A 20,785-nucleotide genomic window follows, 5' to 3' on the forward strand; every position below is an offset into this window, starting at 1 on the left:
AGCATGCGCGGATGTACTGCGCCTGTGCCAACTGTCCCCGCCAGGCCAAATTACCAAGTCAGATTGCGGAGGATGCAGGTGACGGAGGACGGCGAGGGAAGGATCATCATAAAGGGGGCTAGAGGAAGCCCCAGGTACAGTATGTATAAAACTTCTTTTATCCGCCGTCTCAAGTACGCTTTAAGTGGCAGATCCCATTCCACAGATGATGTATTCAGAAAATAATCACCCAACAGCAGTGAGTTTAGTAGGTGGGATGATTTTCAAAGAACAGATTTGTTGTATTTTGAGTGGCAAAACTGGGCATTTCACTAATGATCTCTGTTGAGGACGTGTGACTCAATGTTCTAGATGCCAGACTCCTAATTCAATTCTGCTAATCAAACAGGCTGTTAATCAATAATAGCCAATTATACCCTTCCCAGATGTCTTCCATATTGGATTCGTTTTGTAGCCTGCTCTTTTTTTGTACCTGCTTCCAAAAGGACTCCGCAATCTTGAATCTCTGTCACCTGCTTTCTAATAAGGCCACTATCACACGGAAGGCAGTGTATTCACCGCCTGTCAGCTGTTCCTGCGCACCACCCAGGCCCTTGCTAGCACTCGGCATGGGAGGTGGAAAGGCGGTTACCCTATTGAGTCACATCTGAGAGAGGCCATAGCTGTACTCAGATGCTTGCTAGCACTTAGCATTGGTGGTGGAGAGATGGCATACCCCTCAAGTCACATCTGAGCATGCCCCTGAGAAACATAACTGCCTGTCAAGCATGCAGCTGAAGCCAAAAGGTGGCTGTGGCCAGCAGACAGGAGCAGGGCCTGATTTCTGGAGAGGTCACAAAGGCCCAGGGCTTGGGTGGCTGCTGCACATGGGGGCAGCTGGACAGAGAAGAGGAGTGGCTGTATATGAAAGTGGAGGAAAGGAGCTTCTGCCCTGGGGAGTTGTACGTGAAAGAGAAGGACTGATTTATTGTGTTACCCTGAAAAGAAGACAGGGTCTTATATACATTTTTGTTGCAAAAGTTGTGCTAGGGCTCATTAACAGGGGATGTCTTATTTTTCCATGAACAACAATCCACATTTATTCTTTAACAAAAAACAAAAAAAATCAATATCTATTCAAGTATAGTCGTCATCATATTCTGGAACATTATCATAACTCTCCAAACTCCTTTCCATCATGTACTACAATCTACATTTACAGAGAGTCCGGCACTTGCTAACACCATAATTTCTTTAGTCTCGTGGGGTTAAGGGGTGTGTTTATAGATAATGGCAGTTGGTGCTGTTCAGTGATGAGCGTAATCAGCTAATTAGGATTACGCAAAATTTTGCGTAAAGTTTCACATTTATGCGTATACGTAATTAAGATTTCTAAATTCAATTGATTTCGTATAGTGATTCGTAATTTCGCCTAAAATTTTGCGTAATTTCGTGCCGACTTTGGCAGTGAATAGCAAAGCTCCCATACATGGTAGTGACACCAAAATTGCTACATTATGTTAAAGGACTTCCGAGGCCAAAATCTGCCCCCAAAACGTAAAAACAGTTAACTACCTGCATGACTTTGTAAGGCACGGAGGACGCCGTCCGCGCCCTCCGTGCCATTCCGCCTGGTCCCCTCTGCTCAATAGCCCCCCGAAAGACTGCGACCCCACGGTCCGGGTCGGTATCTGCAGCCTGCATAAAGATGGCCGCCGGAGCTGGCCACGGCTGCGCAGCTCTAGGGCCAACCCCCCGATCCACGTAACAGGCAGCGTGGATCGGGGGGTTGGCCCTAGAGCTGCGCAGCCGCACTCGCGGCAATGCGGACTGCGCAGCCGTGGCCAGCTCCGGCGGCCATCTTTATGCAGGCTGCAGATACCGACCCGGACCGTGGGGTCACAGTCTTTCAGGGGGCTATTGAGCAGAGGGGACCAGGCGGAACGGCACGGAGGGCGCGGACGGCGTCCTCCGTGCCTTACAAAGTCATGCAGGTAGTTAACTTTTTTTACGTTTTGGGGGCAGATTTTGGCCTGGGAAGTCCTTTAAGGAGAATAGTGGGTACATGTCAGAAAAAAAAAAAAAGTTATCCAAAAAGACTTCGTTTTTTGAGAGAATCGATTTTAAAAATGCAAAGAAAAATGTTTTTTAAACTAAAAAAAATCACAGTTTAAAAACCATTTTCTTTGCATAATTAAAATCAATTTTCTCAAAAACTAGAATGTCTTTTTGAAAAAATGTTTTTGACTTGTACCCAATATTCTCCTTCACATACAGTATGTAGCAACTTTGGTAGCAATAGGATGTATGGGGGCTTGGCTATTAACCGCTAAAGTCGGCACAAAAGTACGCAAAATTGCACGAAAATTATGCGAATAGTTACGTGAAATTTTGAATATATTACTATTACATAGGAAATTAATTACGATTTTCCACTGAAATTTCACATTACGATTACGATGCAAAATTTCGCATTTCCGAAATTTCGGCCCACCACTGGTGCTGTCCAGTTTATTTCTTGTCTGCCAGCAGTAAAGATGATAACCTGCAGGCTTAGGGGGATCAAACAACATGAACAAATTACATGGCCAGTACCAATCCTTTCTTGATTTATCTTCAATATTTAAAGAATACCTGTAACCACGGATTGAACTTCATCCCAATCAATAGCTGATACCCCCTTTCCCTTAAAATCTATCTTTTTGAATAGATCATCAGGGGCCCTGTATGGCTGATATTGTGGTGAAACCCCTCCCACAGTGTGATGTCAGGAACATGGTCCTGACTGTTTCCTGTCTGTGAACCTTGTTGTATTGTGGGAAATAATGGCTGTTTACAACTGCCAGGCAACCAGAATCTCCCTCTGTGCATATGTATATCTTAAAAGAAAAAAAACAACAATAACCTATTAGCCTATCGCATTGTTAGGGGGTGTGGTTATAGATAATTGCAGTTGGTGCTGTCTGTTTTTTCATGTCTGCCAGCAGTAAAGATGATGACGTGCAGGCTGATTGTGGATCAAACAATATGTACAAATTACATGGTGAATATCAATCATTTCTTGATCTCACTTCTATTTTTTAACTTCTTACTTTGCAGTCTATTGCTTTATTTATTCCCCTTTTCACTAAGGTTCCGCAATTTTGCAATGTATTGATTTCTTCCCCTTCCCCACTACTATCTTGTTAAAGTTCCTCTTTAAGCGCTTTTCCCGATATTTCCTTTAGGAACACTGAGACCTCTGAACACAGGACTGTCAGTCTCACCTGTCCATCCTGGGCCGCACATGCAGCGGTAGTCGGTGGAGGAGAGGCGTGTGCAGGTGCCCCCATTCAGGCAGAGAGTCGCAGAGCACGGGGGGCCGGAGGTATCACAGCGCTCACCCAAGAAACCTTCAACGCAGCTAAAAAACAGAACACAAGTCCTACGTTATATAATCCATCTGTGCTCCTCCAGTTACCGGGATACCTTCCCCACGGAAAATAAATACATAAGAAATTTTATGAAATTTTTTATGTAAATTTAAAGGAAGCCTGCTGCAAAAAAATAATAATAATTATGATATAATGAATTGTATGAGTAGTACGGATATTTGATAGAACATTAGTGGCAAAGAAAAGAGTCTCATATTTTTATTTTCAGTTATATAGCTTTTTTTTTTTTTGTTTTTTTTTATAACATTGCATTGTTGTTGTTCATGGAATAACTTTATCATTGCTAATCACATCAAAATGATCTATACCTTGTTTTTTTTCACCACCAATTAGGCTTTCTTTGGGTGATCCATTTCTCTAAGAATTATTTTGTTCTAAATACATTTTAACCACTTAAGCTTTCAGTCGTTTTCACTTTATGCATCCGAGCAATGTTCACCTCCCATTCATTAGCTTATAACTTTATCACTACTTATCACAATGAACTGATCTATATCTTGTTTTTTCCGCCACCAATTAGGCTTTCTTTGGGGGGTACATTTTGCTAAGAGCTACCTTACTGTAAATGCATTTTAACAGAAAGAATAAGAAAAAAAAATGAAAAAATTCATTATTTGTCAGTTTTCGGCCATTATAGTTTAAAATAATACATGCCTCCATAATTAAAACCCACGTATTGTATTTGCCCATTTGTCACGGTTATTTCACCATTTAAATTATGTCCCTATCACAATGTATCACGACAATATTTTATTTGTAAATAAAAGAGATTTTTTTCCGTTTTGCATCCATCACTATTTACAAGCTTATAAAAAAAAAATAGAGAGAAATATTTCATCTTTACATTGATATTTAAAAAGTGTAGACCCTTAGGTAAAATATTTATGTGTTGTTTTTTTTTTTTTTAATAGTAATGTTTTTTTGTTTTTTTTATTAATTATTTATGTGGGCATTTTTGGGAGGGTGGGATATAAATATTGGGGAAATATTTGTGTATTGTAATGTTTTTTTACTTTTACTTGTAGTTTTACTTTTTGGCCACAAGATGGCAATCTTGATTTTGTTTACATGACGTCACTCTAAGCGTACAATGTACGCTTAGAGGGACATAGCTTCAGAAAAAGCGTAGCTTCCGAGAGAAGCTGTTGCTTTTTCAGCGGGGGAGAGGAATCAGTGATCGGGCACCATGGCCCGATACATTGATTCCTGGGCTACCGAATCCGCGGCCGGGAGTGCGCGTGCACGATCGGCCGCGGGAGCGCGCATGTCCTCCTTGACGTTTTTATACGTCAAGGAGGACAAAGTGGTTAATGGGAATAAAAAAAATAGAAAAAAAATCATTTTTTCTCAGTTTTTGGCCATGATAGTGTTGTAGAATACATGCTACTGTAATTAAAACACACCTATTTTATTTGTCCATTTGTCCCATTTATGACAACATTTAAAATATTTCCCTATGTACAAATATTTCATTTGGATACAGAGGAGAATTGACATGACATACATATTAAAAAAAAGTTTAGTCCCTAAGGTAACTATTTATGTATTTTTTTAAAAATGTAAATGTCTTATTTTGGTAACTATGGGAGAGTAGGGGAGGTAAGAGGTTCATTTTATATGTATGTATACGTATTTATTCAAAAAGTGTATGTAGGTGTAATTTTACTATTTGGCCACAAGATGTCCCCCCATGTATCTTCCTGTGCATACTGTTAGTAGGCTAACAGGAAATAACGCGAGTACATGTTACTTCTAATTTATCAATGGCCAGGGCATCTCATTGATTCTGGTAGCCATTGATCACTGACACTTAGATCAATGAATGGGAACTGTGTAACCATTCACTGATCGGTGTACTAGTACACAGCCATGAAGGGGGGAGGTCCGAGAGCACGCACATTTGCGCACGCTGCCCATTGAAACAAAAGACGAATATCTATGCCCCTGGAGCGGTAAGAGACCAACCGCGGGGTGTAGATATACTGCTGCTGACGCGGCTGGAGGTTAAAACATTTTGAAAACTTTCAATGACAAACATCAGTGCTGCACGTTATTTTGTAAAGTAAATGCTATTAAAAATTGTCAATGCTATATAAATAGTAATAATAATACTTAGTTTTTTCCTTAACAAATTAAATCATCACTTAAAAACTACATTTTGTGTTTAATTGGGTTATCTTTGACTAATATTTACATTTATTTGATGATCTCAAACTTTTAAAGCAGACCTGATTTCAGCACTTCCTCTCTGCTGTAAAAGATAAGCAACAGCGTAATGATTTTAAAGAAAAAATGTCTATGTTATGGCTTACAGAACACCTACTGAGATTGTGCAGAGTAGTTATTTCCTGGTATCCTGGGAGTACAGAAAGCGGTAAGCTCCCGAGTTTACATATTAGCTCAGCATTCGGCAAAGCCAGCAGACAGCTCAAATGACATTGGCTCATTACTTGCTGAGAAGGGAGAATTAGACAGGCTGTTCTCTATAAACACACACGGGGTGGATTTTTCTGTGTTTCCTTGTCTCCTGTGCAAGAGTTCAGGTCTGCTTTAAAGGGGAACTGAAGAGAGAGGTATATGGAGGCTGTCATGTTTATTTCCTTTTAATCAATACCAGTTGCCTGGCAGCCCTGCTGGTCTATTTCTCTGCAGTAGTATCTGATTCAGGGCTCGTTTCCACTATCGCGAATCCGCATGCGTCCAATGCATGCGGATTCGCACATGTAATGCAAGTGGATGGGCCTGTTTCCACTGTAGCGATGTTGAGGTGCGTTTTTTTCAGCGGTAAAAAAACGCACAAAAGAGCCAACGAATTCGCCTGCGAGTGGAATGCATGCGAATCGCCGCTAATGTATTTAATAGTAAAAACGCATGCGTTTGTTACATGCGTTTTTACCCGCGATTTCGCGTGCGATTTCGCACCTTTTTCAATCTTATTTTGCCCTGGCAATGTCATGGTTAATTTCGCATGGCACCCTGCCATGCGAAATCGCACGCGAAATCGCGGGTAAAAACGCATGTGGAAACGCATCCGCATGCGTTTTTACAAGCGTCGGAATGCCGGCGAAATCGCGTCGCAACAGTGGAAACAAGCCCTCAAACCAGAAACAAGCATGCAGCTAGTCTTGTCAGATCAGACTTAAAAGTCTGAACCACTGAAACACCTGATCTGCTGCATGCTTGTTCAGGGGCTATGGCTAATAGTATTAGAGGCAGAGGATCAGCAGGGCTGCCAGGCAACTGGTATTGTCTAAAAGGAAATAAACATGACAGCCTCCATATACCTCTCTCTTCAGTTCCCCTTTAAGTGTGACAATAAAAAAAAAATCAGTAAGGGGGCCGATACTTTTTCATAACACTGTACCACTTGGGCAATAAGCTTACTGAGCTGTCACATGGTATAGGCAGATCTGTGCCTGCAGCTGGGCATCATAGGCTGTGCCATGATGTGACATAATATCCCTGGAAAATATGACACAAGCAGAGGAAGTAAGAAGATGTTCTACCTGCAGAGATGAGTTCCGTTCTGCAGCACCAAACACGTTCCTCCGTTATGGCAGGTCTCCGGGACACTGGTGCACAGGAAGGCTGGGGAGACACAGGAGGGGGGAGGGGAGGGGAGGTTACTATTAGCAGCACACAATAGCTATAAATACATCATGAGATAACAGCTTCCTACTTTATCTGTTTTTCTCCACCCGCAACCCCCAATCTGAAGTTTAAAAATACATTAATAAATGTATGATGCAAAATAATAATTTCTGGTGCTGAAAAATCTAAATTTTATACCTTATCAGAAGAAATTAGGTCATACTGGAGGCCATTGTATTTCCTTTGTAACAAATATTTTGTTTTGTTGTGCAAATGCAAACTACGCATCACTGTAACTTAAGGCCAGTTGCACACTATGGCGGTACGATCGTCCAGCGTCAGCAGCTGCACATTCGCACTGCGATGGCCTCAGAAAGTTGCCTTGTCGCCAGTCTTCCAAGTGGGCCGTGCTCAGCGAGGGGGACATCGAAGCACTGAGGGAAGCCTACCGCTACGACAATGTTACTCTATGGGGCCTTTCATACTGATGCGGTGCGGCGCAATGCAACAGAAGTGACTTTTCGCTGCATTCCCAATGCCAGGGAAAACCTATATTAACGTGCAGCTCTGCGGTAGACCAGAAATCATGTAAGTCTATGTGCGTGTTTTAAAATGACCGCTGCAAGTCTTACACGATGTGCATGCGTGGAAGCGTATTTTAGCAATACGTTTCCACGCGCATGAACGCTTCGCCAACAGGAAGTGAGCGCCACTTCCTGCTTGGCTGGCTGCTAGACGGGGATTGCCGCATACTAATGCAGTAATCCCCGAAGGCCTGTTCTTGGCGGTGCGGTGCAGATCTCAATAAGATCCTGAGGCTTCCCTAGCTTTAGGTCGTACATGTCAAACTACGGCCCGTGGGCCAAATCTGGCCCTTAAAGCCATTAAATTTGGCCCCCAAGTGGTTTCCCCACTTTGCATTATGTTTGGCCCACTCTAGACCACCACGGAAGCTATATTGGAGGTGAAGCCCTAGATCACCAGGGAAGCCATTTGGGCATGGAGGAAAACACTAAACACTAGGGAACTGTATAGGGGAGGGTGGGGGCCACTAGACACCAGGGAACTGTACAGGGGAGGGGGTAGGACCACTAGACACCAGGGAACTGTATAGGGAAGGGTGGAGGCCACTAGACACCAGGGAACTGTACAGGGGAGGGGTAGGACCACTAGACACCAGGGAACTGTACAGGGGAGGGGGTAGGACCACTAGACACCAGGGAACTGTATAGGGAAGGATGGAGGCCGCTAGACACCAGGGAACTGTACAGGGGAGGGGTAGGACCACTAGACACCAGGGAACTGTATAGGGAAGGGTGGGGGCCACTAGACACCAGGGAACTGTATAGGGGAGGGGGTAGGACCACTAGACACCAGGGAACTGTGCAGGGGAGGGGGTAGGACCACTAGACACTAGGGAACTGTATAGGGAAGGGTGGGGGCCACTAGACACCAGGGAACTGTACAGGGGAGGGGGTAGGACCACTAGACACTAGGGAACTGTATAGGGAAGGGTGGGGGCCACTAGAAACCAGGGAACTGTACAGGGGAGGGGTAGGACCACTAGACACTAGGGAACTGTATAGGGAAGGGTGGGGGCCACTAGACACCAGGGAACTGTACAGGGGAGGGGTAGGACCACTAGACACTAGGGAACTGTATAGGGGAGGGGATAGTACCACTAGACACCAGGGAACTGTATAAGACAAGACAAGACAAGACAAATAACATTTATATCGCGCTTTTCTCCTGGTGGACTCAAAGCGCCAATAAGGAAGGGTGGGGCCACTAGACACCAGGGAACTGGGTGGGGGTCACTAGGAGAGGGAAGAGGACCACTAGACACTGGGGAACATTATAAGGGAGGAAGGTGCACAGTAGACATTGGGAATTGCCCGTGATTAGGTCAGTATTCAATTACAGCCGACTTTGTATTTGAGTTTGTCACCCCCGCTTTAGGTAAATATTTACCTGAACTTCGGCTTGGGAATTTTTTAAGTGGCAAATCATCTAAAAATTGCTAGTGTTTATTTTAAAGCGTTTTGCAATTGTAAGTGGGGCCCAGGCCTACTGTCAAGGAACTGTAGCATTTTCATTTTTTTCTGTAAATCTTTTAAATCTTTTTTCTTTAAATGTATTTAAAATCCTGTACCTGAAAGATACAGTAAAAAAAAAATTATATATATATATATATATATATATATATATATATATATATATATATATATATATATATATATATATATATATATATATATATATATATATATATTGTAGAGGTCATCAAGGCTGGGTGCTGGACGGGAGATATGTTTCCCCGCTGTTTGGACTCTGGTCCCTTTAAGCACGTGTGGTCCGTGGAAAGGAGCCCGGGTTTTATAGGCAGCAAGCAATTGCTGCCTGTATGTTTTTTTTCTTTTCAGGGCCGGACTCCTGGGATGGGAGGGAAGGACGGGCGGGCCTTCCCATCCCACCTCGGGCCACACCTGTTTCCTCTGGGCTGTTCAGCTCAGGTAATGAGATTCATAAGGGCTGCTCTGACAGGCAGTCAGGGAAGGTGTTTGGAGGAGTAGCATGCTGGCTACTGAAACTCTTGTCTCAAGAGTATTGCAAATAAGATTGCTGAAAGCTTGCTGAAGGCCAGGCCACACACTGGACTGCTATTTATGTGTGGTTTGGTCCTGTTGGAGACTTGCTGTATCTGAACAAACTGGACTTTACCTTTACCAAAGCTGAAGTAAGCTTCCTGTGATTTTCCTTTTACTGCTGATGCCAAGCTGTTTAATTTCCTGCTGGTTAAATAAACGGACTTTGTTTTTATACAAACTGTGTACTGCGTGCTGGCTGCGAACCCCAATTTTACAATATATATATATACAGTGGAGGAAATAATTATTTGACCCCTTACTGATTTTGTAAGTTTGTCCAATGACAAAGTAATGAAAAGTCTCAGAACAGTATCATTTCAATGGTAGGTTTATTTTAACAGTGGCAGATAGCACATCAAAAGGAAAATCGAAAAAAGAACCTTAAATAAAAGATAGCAACTGATTTGCATTTCATTGAGTGAAATAAGTTTTTGAACCCTCGAACAATAAAAGACTTAATACTTAGTAGAAAATCCCTTGTTTGCAAGCACAGAGGTCAAACGTTTCTTGTAATTGATGACCAAGTTTGCACACATTTTAGGAGGAATGTTGGTCCACTCCTCTTTGGAGATCATCTCTAAATCCCTAAGGTTTCGAGGCTGTCTCTGTGCAACTCTGAGCTTGAGCTCCCTCCATAGGTTTTCTATTGGATTAAGGTCCGGAGACTGACTAGGCCACTCCATGACCTTAATGTGCTTCTTCTTGAGCCACTCCTTTGTTGCCTTTGCTGTATGTTTTGGGTCATTGTCGTGCTGGAACACCCATCCACGACCCATTTTCAGTTTCCTGGCAGAGGGAAGGAGGTTGTCGTTCAGGATTTCACGATACATGGCTCCGTCCATTTTCCCGTTAATGCGATTAAGTTGTCCTGTGCCCTTAGCAGAAAAACACCCCCAAAGCAAAATGTTTCCACCCCCATGCTTGACGGTGGGGATGGTGTTTTGGGGGTCATAGGCAGCATTTTTCTTCCTCCAAACACAGCGAGTTGAGTTAATGCCAAAGAGCTCTATTTTGGTCTCATCAGACCACAGCACCTTCTCCCAGTCACTCACAGAATCATTCAGGTGTTCATTGGCAAACTTCAGACGGGCCTGCACATGTGCCTTCTTGAGCAGGGGGACCTTGCGAGCCCTGCAGGATTTTAATCCATTGCGGTGTAATGTGTTTCCAATGGTTTCTTGGTGACTGTGGTCCCTGCTAATTTGAGGTCATTCACTAACTCCTCCCGTGTAGTTCTAGGATGCTTTTTCACCTTTCTCAGAACCATTGACACCCCACGAGGTGAGATCTTTCGTGGAGCCCCAGAGCGAGGTCGATTGATGGTCATTTTGTGCTCTTTCCATTTTCGAACAATCACACCAAGCTGAAGTAAGCTTCCTGTGATTTTCCTTTTACTGCTGATGTCAAGCTGTTTAATTTCCTGCTGGTTAAATAAACTGACTTTGTTTTTATACAAACTGTGTACTGCGTGCTGGCTGCGAAACCCAACTTTACAACTGGTGCTCGGATGCGGGCAGCGCAGCTCTGCAGAGAAAAAAAAAAGAAAGAGTTCCGTTTAAAAAGTGACATTTAAAGGGCCAGTCTCCTTGTGTGCATCATGGAGGAAGTGGTGAAGCAGTTGGCCTTGGCAACTTTACAGCTGCAGCAGAGTATGATGGCTCAGCAGGCGAGCATGGTGACCCAACAGCAAGACACAGAGGCACAAGCTGCTGCACATCAGCAAGCTATAGAAGCCCTACGAGAGACCGCAGAGGCACAAGCGGCGACTCAACAGCGGGCCGCAGAGGCGCAAGCTGCGGCACAACAGCAAGCCACAGAAGTCCTACGAGAGGCCTCGGAAGCACAAGCTAAAATGCTACTTGAGGCAGTGCGGCAGATGGCCCAAGGGCGAGAGGCAGCCGGAGTTGCCCCTAGCAACCAAGCGATGGTAAGAGCCAGTCACTTTCTGCAGAAGTTGACGCCCACCGATGATGTGGAAGCCTTTCTTAAGACCTTTGAGAGGACTGCAGAGTGGGAAGGATGGCCGAGAGACAGATGGGCTGGACTCCTTGCACCGTTCCTGACGGGAGAACCCCAAAAGGCCTACTACGACCTCACCCCTGCAGACGCTCTGGACTATGATCGGTTAAAGGCGGAGATCCTGGCCCGGCTAGGTGTAACAACAGCGGTTCGGGCCCAGCGGGTGTACAGTTGGAAATACCTGTTGGATCGGCCAGCCAGATCCCAGATGCATGACCTAGTTCAACTGCCGACAAAATGGCTACAACCAGAGGTCCTCACCGGTTCCCAGATGGTGGAGCGATTTGTGTTGGATCGGTTTCTGCGTGCCCTACCAGTGAACCTACAACGGTGGGTCAGTCATGGGGACCCCAAAACAGCGGAGCCAGGGCCGGATTTGTACTTTTTACCGCCCAAGGCCAACTATACGTATCGTTGTTATCTCTATGTGCCCGAGAATTCTACTTACTTTCCATCATTGGAAGTCACAGACAATAACCATTTCAGTAATACGCGTATAGATTATAAGTTATGTTTTCCTTAAGAACTTTTATATTTGCCATCTCGTTAATGATGGACCCATTGAGTCACCATGAGAGTTAGGCTGAAGTATAACTGCAGGATAGAGATTACAGGTCTTGCAGGGACGACACAAGTACAGGACAGAGAGTTCAAAGGTTAAAGCTCTCCTTGTAGATAGGGATGGCTGCATAGAACAGCTTTACTTCCCCTCACTGAGCCACCCCCAAATTTTTGGTGCCCTAGGCCATGGCCTTTCTGGCCTTGCCAGAAATCCGGCCCTGAGCGGAGCAGCTGGTGGAGATGGTGGAGAGATACACTGCCGTGGAGGATCTACTATCTCCAAAGGGCCAGGCGGGCCCCACCTCATCCCGTGTTGCTAGGTTCTCTTCCTTTGGAAAGGGTGCTACATGGAACCCTGGAACCAACGCCTCCAGTGACAGGGAAGGGCCCCCAGGAGCCACTCAGGGGCTGCCACCTGTTGTTACTGTACCTAGGAGAGGAGGTGCTATCCAGTGTTGGCGATGTTCTGCGTGGGGCCATACCAGAGCCCAGTGTCCACTACAGGAGGAGCCCATGCAGTGTGATGTACTGTGGAGGGTTTCATATTTTGCTCATAATGTGTGCCTGGCAGAGTGCCAGGAAAACTTTGTTTGCACTATCAGTGTGAACCAGGTACCTACGAAAGCCTTGCTGGACTCAGGCAGTATGGTGACCATGGTGCACGCTGATCTAATTAAAACGAAAATTATTTCTGGACTAAAACCACTGAAGGTGGTATGCATCCATGGAGACACAAAGACTTATCCGGTGATTCCCGTACTGATTGCGACTGACTGTGGGACAATCACTCATGCCGTTGGAGTGGTAAGAAACCTAATGTGTAAGGTGATTTTGGGAAGAGACTTTCCACTGTTTTGGGAATTTTTGGAGAGGGTAAGAGGGACGTCTGTTAAAGATGTTTTAGCCCCTACTCCCTCTCCAATAGAGACTGATGGTCAAGGTTTGAAAAAAAATGTGTTATTGGAAAATGATAATGTATTGGCGCAAGTTGATAAAAGGATGTCCGAACATCCATTTCGGGACCCTGAGCAGGTTTCCGAGGGGGGGGGGGGGGGGGGAAGATTCCCCATTACAAATTATGTTGGGCGAGGATGATGAGGAATCTTCTCCCCAATCTATGCTCCCCGATCTGGATGTATCAAAAGGGACATTTATTACTGCACAGATGCGAGATCCAACGCTGTCCTACGCTAGAGAGCAGGTAACCGTAATGAACGGAGTGTCCCAGGAGCCTGGGGCTGATGAGAGATTTCCCCATTTTTCAGTAAATGGAGATCTACTGTATCGAGTCTCAAAAGTAAGAGACGAGGTGGTAGAACAGCTGCTTGTTCCTCAAACTTTTCGGAGGATGGTACTCGATTTGGCGCACAACGAAGCATTGGGAGGCCACCTGGGGGCTGAGAAAACGGAGGCGCGGATTGCTGACAGGTTTTATTGGCCTGGTTTAAAGGCCGATGTAAAGAACTTTTGCGCTTCCTGCCCAACCTGTCAGTTAACCGCGCCAATGTCCCGTTTTCGAAACCCTTTGGTGCCCTTGCCAATAATAGAGCTTCCGTTCGAGCGCATTGCCATGGATATCGTGGGACCCTTGGTAAAGTCTGCCAGGGGGCACCAATATATCCTGGTAGTGCTCGATTATGCCACCCATTACCCTGAGGCATTCCCTTTGAGGAAACCAACGTCCAAAGCCATCGCCCGTGAGTTATTTAATATGTTTACTCGGACGGATTTTCCCAGGGAAATCCTTACGGACCAGGGGACTCCTTTCATGTCTAAGTTATGGCTGATTTATGTAAATTGTTCAAAATCAAACAGATGAGAACTTCTGTCTACCATCCCCAGACAGATGGACTGGTTGAGCGGTTTAACAAAACTCTGAAAATGATGTTAAAAAGAGTAGTACAAAAAGACGGAAAGGATTGGGATTGTTTGATACCTGCTGTAATGTTTGCTGTCCAGGAGGTACCCCAGGCCTCCACCAGGGGGGTCCGTTAAAAATGGCGCCAGTTATCGTAGTTAAAAAACGGCGCCCCATAGAGAACCATTATCACTAGTTATTTTTCGTTTTTGACAGCTAAAAAATGGCGCCGGCTTTAAAAACGATATTTATCGTTTATATTTATATTTGTATTGCTCCTAAACGATATTTATCGTTTTAACCCCTGCTTTGCTGCCGTTTTGAAAATATCTGCCCGCCGGCTTTAATGTTTAATAGCAAAGCCCCCTTAAAAGCTAAAAACACCACATTTGCAGGGAACGTTGAGAAGAAAATTGTGAACAAGAGGAAAAAAAAATCTTTCAAAAAGACCTTATAGTTTTTGAGAAAATCGATTTTGAATATTCTTCTTCTGACCGTGGGAAAATTAAACGCCCGCCGACTTTAGCGGTTAATAGCAAAGCCCCTTTAAATGCCAGAAACACCAAAATGTGTAGGGAATGTTAAGAAAAATAGTGGGAACACGAAGAAAAAAAAATTGTTCAAAAAGACCTTATAGTTTTTGAGAAAATCGATTTTAAATCTTCAAAGGAAATGTAACTATTTAAATCGCGTACTGACATTCCCGTGGAAACTTTTTCCGCCGACTTTAGCAGTTAATAGCAAAGTCCCCTTAAATCCTAGCAACACCAAATTTGCAGGATATGTTAAAAAGATACTGGGAAACAATATTTTAAAAAAAAAATTGAAAAATTTTATTTATTTTTTTTTTAAATTAAAATTTTTGGGTTATGTTCAGAGTGTGGGAAAAGTTTTGAAAAAAATGACGTGGGGTCCCCCCTCCCGAGCCTCTGTAACCCCTTGTCTCCCATGCAGGCTGGGATAGCCAGAATGCGGAGCCCCGGCCGACTGGGGCTTCGCACCCTGAGCTATACCAGCCCGCATGGTCCATGGTATGGGGGGGCTTCGGGGGGGGAGGGGCGGCCAAGCCTTCCCCTCCCCCCCGGAGCCCTTGTCCAATCCATGGACAAGGGGCTCTTCCCCACCTCCGGTGCCCCAGGAGGAGGTGGGGGCGACGACTCCCTGGGGGGGGGTTCATGGTGGCATCTGGGAGTCCCCTTTAAGAAGGGGAACCCAGATGCCTGCCCCCCTCCCAGGAGAAATGAGTATAGGGCTACTTTGTACTCCTTACCCATTTCCACAAAGGGTTAAATGAAATAAAAACACAACAACGAGAAAAGTCCTTTAATGTTCTAAATTAGCCAGAAATACTTACCTGTACCTTTAAGAAAAAAATCCCACGTCAATTAGGTCCCACAACAGTATCCTCCATCTTGCGACCTTCAGTTACATGTTGATTGAAGATCTCCGCTGCCCCGACGCCACACACGCCGCCTCCGCCGCACTCACTGCTCTTAGCTATACTTAGTATAGCTAAGAGCAAAAAGCATCTTTAAATTTTAGCTCCAATGGTCCCCATTGGTTCCTTAACAGACCAATGGGGATCAGGAGGATCCCCATTGATCGATAAGGAACCAATGGGGAGCCTTGGAGCCAAAATTTAAAGATGCTTTTTGTTCTCAGCTATACTTAGTATAGCTGAGAGTTGCATCTATGCATCTATATAGACGCATTGGCGCTAGCTGCCGCTGCCCTCCCTGCCTCCCCCCACCTGTCACCCTCACCCATGCTGGCACCCATGGGTACATTGGGTGCCAGCATGGGTGAGGGTGACAGGTGGGGGGAGGCAGGGAGGTCAGCGGCAGCTAGCGCTAATGCGTCTATATAGACGCATAGACGCAACTCTCAGCTATACTTAGTATAGCTAAGAGCAGTGCGGCGGAGGCGGCGTGTGTGGCGTCGGGGCGGCGGAGATCTTCAATCAACATGTATCAGAAGATCGCAAGATAGAGGATACTGTCGTGGGACCTGATTGGCGTGGGATTTTTTTCTTAAAGGTACAGGTAAGTATTTCTGGTTAATTTAGAACATTAAAGGACTTTTCTCGTGGTTGTGTTTTTATTTCATTTAACCCTTTATGGAAATGGGTAAGGGGTACTCCTGCACCCCTATACTCATTTCTCCTGGGAGGGGGGTGGGCATCTGGGGGTCCCCTTCTTAAAGGGGACTCCCAGATGCCACCATGAACCCCCCCCCCAGGGAGTCGTCGCCCCCGCCTCCACCTGGGGCAAGGGAGGCGGGGAAGAGCCCCTTGTCCATGGATTGGACAAGGGGCTCCGGGGGGGAGGGGGAGGCTTGGCCGCCCCTCCCCCCCCGGAGCCCCCCCATACCATGGACCATGCGGGCTGGTATAGCTCAGGGTGCGAAGCCCCAGTCGGCCGGGGCTCCGCATTCTGGCTATCCCAGCCTGCATGGGAGACAAGGGGTTACAGAGGCTCGGGAGGGGGGACCCCACGTCATTTTTTTTTTAAAATTTGCTTTCAATTTTTTTTTTTAATCTTCTGAGTGTGGGAAATAAATTTTAAAAAAAAATGACGTGGGGTCCCCCCCTCCCGAGCCTCTGTAACCCCTTGTCTCCCATGCAGGCTGGGATAGCCAGAATGCGGAGCCCCAGCCGACTGGGGCTTCGCACCCTGAGCTATACCAGCCCGCATGGTCCATGGTATGGGGGGGCTCTGGGGAGGAGGGGTGGCCAAGCCTCCCCCTCCCCCCCGGAGCCCTTGTCCAATCCATGGACAAGGGGCTCTTCCCCACCTCCGGTGCCCCAGGAGGAGGTGGAGGCGACGACTCCCTGGGGGGGGGTTCATGGTGGCATCTGGGAGTCCCCTTTAAGAAGGGGACCCCCAGATGCCCACCCCCCTCCCAGGAGAAATGAGTATAGGGCTACTTTGTACCCCTTACCCATTTCCACAAAGGGTTAAATGAAATAAAAACACAACCACGAGAAAAGTATTTTAATAATCTTAATTAACCACAAATACTTACCTGCACCTTTAAAAAAATGTTCCCACGCCAATATATCCTCGGAAATGATCCAACGAATAACAATATCCTCTTATCTTGCGATCTTCAATTAACTTGATTGAAGATCTCCCACGCCAATTAAAATACTATACCTTACAATGCGTCCTGCGTAGGGACGCATAGCACGGCTCCCGCTGTCCTCCCCGCCTCCTCACCTGTCACCCTCACCTAGCCTGGCACCTGGTGCACCCATGGTTGCCACCCTAGGTGAGGGTGACAGGTGCAGGCAGACGGGGAGAGACAGCGGAGCTGGCAGCTATTCGTCCTGCACAGGACGCATCCTAAGGTATAGTAACCGGCTCATAAATGAGCCGGTTCTTTTTGTATTGAATCAAATGAATCGATTCATTTGATTCTATACAAAAAGAACCGGCTCATTTTCAGGTTCTTTTTGTATAGAATCAAATGAATCGATTCATTTGATTCAATACAAAAAGAACCGGCTCATTTATGAGCCGGTTACTATACCTTAGGATGCGTCCTGTGCAGGACGTATAGCTGCCAGCTCCGCTGTCTCTCCCCGTCTGCCTGCACCTGTCACCCTCACCTAGGGTGGCACCCATGGGTGCACCAGGTGCCAGGCTAGGTGAGGGTGACAGGTGAGGAGGCGGGGAGGACAGCGGGAGCCGTGCTATGCGTCCCTACGCAGGACGCATTGTAAGGTATAGTATTCTAATTGGCGTGGGAGATCTTCAATCAAGTTAATTGAAGATCGCAAGATAAGAGGATATTGTTATTCGTTGGATCATTTGCGAGGATATATTGTCGTGGGAACATTTTTTTAAAGGTGCAGGTAAGTATTTGTGGTTAATTAAGATTATTAAAATACTTTTCTCGTGGTTGTGTTTTTATTTCATTTAACCCTTTGTGGAAATGGGTAAGGGGTACAAAGTAGCCCTATACTCATTTCTCCTGGGAGGGGGGTGGGCATCTGGGGGTCCCCTTCTTAAAGGGGACTCCCAGATGCCACCATGAACCCCCCCCCCCCCAGGGAGTCGTCGCCCCCACCTCCTCCTGGGGCACCGGAGGTGGGGAAGAGCCCCTTGTCCATGGATTGGACAAGGGCTCCGGGGGGGAGGGGGAGGCTTGGCCGCCCCTCCCCCCCAGAGCCCCCCCATACCATGGACCATGCGGGCTGGTATAGCTCAGGGTGCGAAGCCCCAGTCGGCCGGGGCTCCGCATTCTGGCTATCCCAGCCTGCATGGGAGACAAGGGGTTACAGAGGCTCGGGAGGGGGGGACCCCACGTCATTTTTTTTTAAAATTTATTTCCCACACTCAGAAGATTAAAAAAAAAAATTGATAGCAAATTTAAAAAAAAAAATGACGTGGGGTCCCCCCTCCCGAGCCTCTGTAACCCCTTGTCTCCCATGCAGGCTGGGATAGCCAGAATGCGGAGCCCCGGCCGACTGGGGCTTCGCACCCTGAGCTATACCAGCCCGCATGGTCCATGGTATGGGGGGGCTCCGGGGGGGAGGGGCGGCCAAGCCTCCCCCTCCCCCCGGAGCCCCTTGTCCAATCCATGGACAAGGGGCTCTTCCCCGCCTCCCTTGCCCCAGGTGGAGGCGGGGGCGACGACTCCCTGGGGGGGGGGTTCATGGTGGCATCTGGGAGTCCCCTTTAAGAAGGGGACCCCCAGATGCCCACCCCCCTCCCAGGAGAAATGAGTATAGGGGTGCAGGAGTACCCCTTACCCATTTCCATAAAGGGTTAAATGAAATAAAAACACAACCACGAGAAAAGTCCTTTAATGTTCTAAATTAACCAGAAATACTTACCTGTACCTTTAAGAAAAAAATCCCACGCCAATCAGGTCCCACGGCAGTATCCTCTATCTTGCGATCTTCTGATACATGTTGATTGAAGATCTCCGCCGCCCCGACGCCACACACGCCGCCTCCGCCGCACTGCTCTCAGCTATACTAAGTATAGCTGAGAGTTGCGTCTATGCGTCTATATAGACGCATTAGCGCTAGCTGCCGCTGACCTCCCTGCCTCCCCCCACCTGTCACCCTCACCCATGCTGGCACCCAATGCACCCATGGGTGCCAGCATGGGTGAGGGTGACAGGTGGGGGGAGGCAGGGAGGGCAGCGGCAGCTAGCGCTAATGCGTCTATATAGACGCATAGACGCAACTCTCAGCTATACTAAGTATAGCTGAGAACAAAAAGCATCTTTAAATTTTGGCTCCAAGGCTCCCCATTGGTTCCTTATCGACCAATGGGGATCCTCCTGATCCCCATTGGTCTGTTAAGGAACCAATGGGGACCATTGGAGCTAAAATTTAAAGATGCTTTTTGCTCTTAGCTATACTAAGTATAGCTAAGAGCAGTGAGTGCGGCGGAGGCGGCGTGTGTGGCGTCGGGGCAGCGGAGATCTTCAATCAACATGTAACTGAAGGTCGCAAGATGGAGGATACTGTCGTGGGACCTAATTGACGTGGGATTTTTTTCTTAAAGGTACAGGTAAGTATTTCTGGTTAATTTAGAACATTAAAGGACTTTTCTCGTTGTTGTGTTTTTATTTCATTTAACCCTTTGTGGAAATGGGTAAGGGGTACAAAGTAGCCCTATACTCATTTCTCCTGGGAGGGGGGCAGGCATCTGGGTTCCCCTTCTTAAAGGGGACTCCCAGATGCCACCATGAACCCCCCCCAGGGAGTCGTCGCCCCCACCTCCTCCTGGGGCACCGGAGGTGGGGAAGAGCCCCTTGTCCATGGATTGGACAAGGGCTCCGGGGGGGAGGGGAAGGCTTGGCCGCCCCTCCCCCCCGAAGCCCCCCCATACCATGGACCATGCGGGCTGGTATAGCTCAGGGTGCGAAGCCCCAGTCGGCCGGGGCTCCGCATTCTGGCTATCCCAGCCTGCATGGGAGACAAGGGGTTACAGAGGCTCGGGAGGGGGGACCCCACGTCATTTTTTTCAAAACTTTTCCCACACTCTGAACATAACCCAAAAATTTTAATTAAAAAAAAAAAAAAAAAATTTCAATTTTTTTTTTAAAATATTGTTTCCCAGTATCTTTTTAACATATCCTGCAAATTTGGTGTTGCTAGGATTTAAGGGGACTTTGCTATTAACTGCTAAAGTCGGCGGAAAAAGTTTCCACGGGAATGTCAGTACGCGATTTAAATAGTTACATTTCCTTTGAAGATTTAAAATCGATTTTCTCAAAAACTATAAGGTCTTTTTGAACAATTTTTTTTTCTTCGTGTTCCCACTATTTTTCTTAACATTCCCTACACATTTTGGTGTTTCTGGCATTTAAAGGGGCTTTGCTATTAACCGCTAAAGTCGGCGGGCGTTTAATTTTCCCACGGTCAGAAGAAGAATATTCAAAATCGATTTTCTCAAAAACTATAAGGTCTTTTTGAAAGATTTTTTTTTCCTCTTGTTCACAATTTTCTTCTTAACGTTCCCTGCAAATTTGGTGTTTTTAGCTTTTAAGGGGGCTTTGCTATTAAACATTAAAGCCGGCGGGCAGATATTTTCAAAACGGCAGCAAAGCAGGGGTTAAAACGATAAATATCGTTCAGGCAGGACCAAAAAAAAAAAAAACAGTTTTAAAACGATAAATTTCGTTCTGCACTATTTTAACCTTTAAAACGATAAATATCGTTTTAAACATATATC

General features: G+C 46.1%; 1 protein-coding gene across 1 annotated transcript in view; it reads right to left on the bottom strand.

Annotated features, from left to right (window-relative positions):
• The window catches only part of NOTCH4 (notch receptor 4), a 174,381-nt gene that overhangs the window by 113,026 nt on the left and 40,570 nt on the right, over positions 1-20,785 (bottom strand). Inside the window, exons 2-3 of the mRNA XM_068250322.1 lie at positions 6,920-7,001; positions 3,246-3,382 (exon numbers count right to left, since the gene is read on the bottom strand). Coding sequence (XP_068106423.1) covers positions 3,246-3,382; positions 6,920-7,001 — 219 coding nt within the window. The remainder of the gene's footprint in view (positions 1-3,245; positions 3,383-6,919; positions 7,002-20,785) is intronic.

This window comes from Hyperolius riggenbachi, chromosome 8, assembly GCF_040937935.1.
Source record: "Hyperolius riggenbachi isolate aHypRig1 chromosome 8, aHypRig1.pri, whole genome shotgun sequence".
NCBI classification, from domain to species: domain Eukaryota; kingdom Metazoa; phylum Chordata; class Amphibia; order Anura; family Hyperoliidae; genus Hyperolius; species Hyperolius riggenbachi.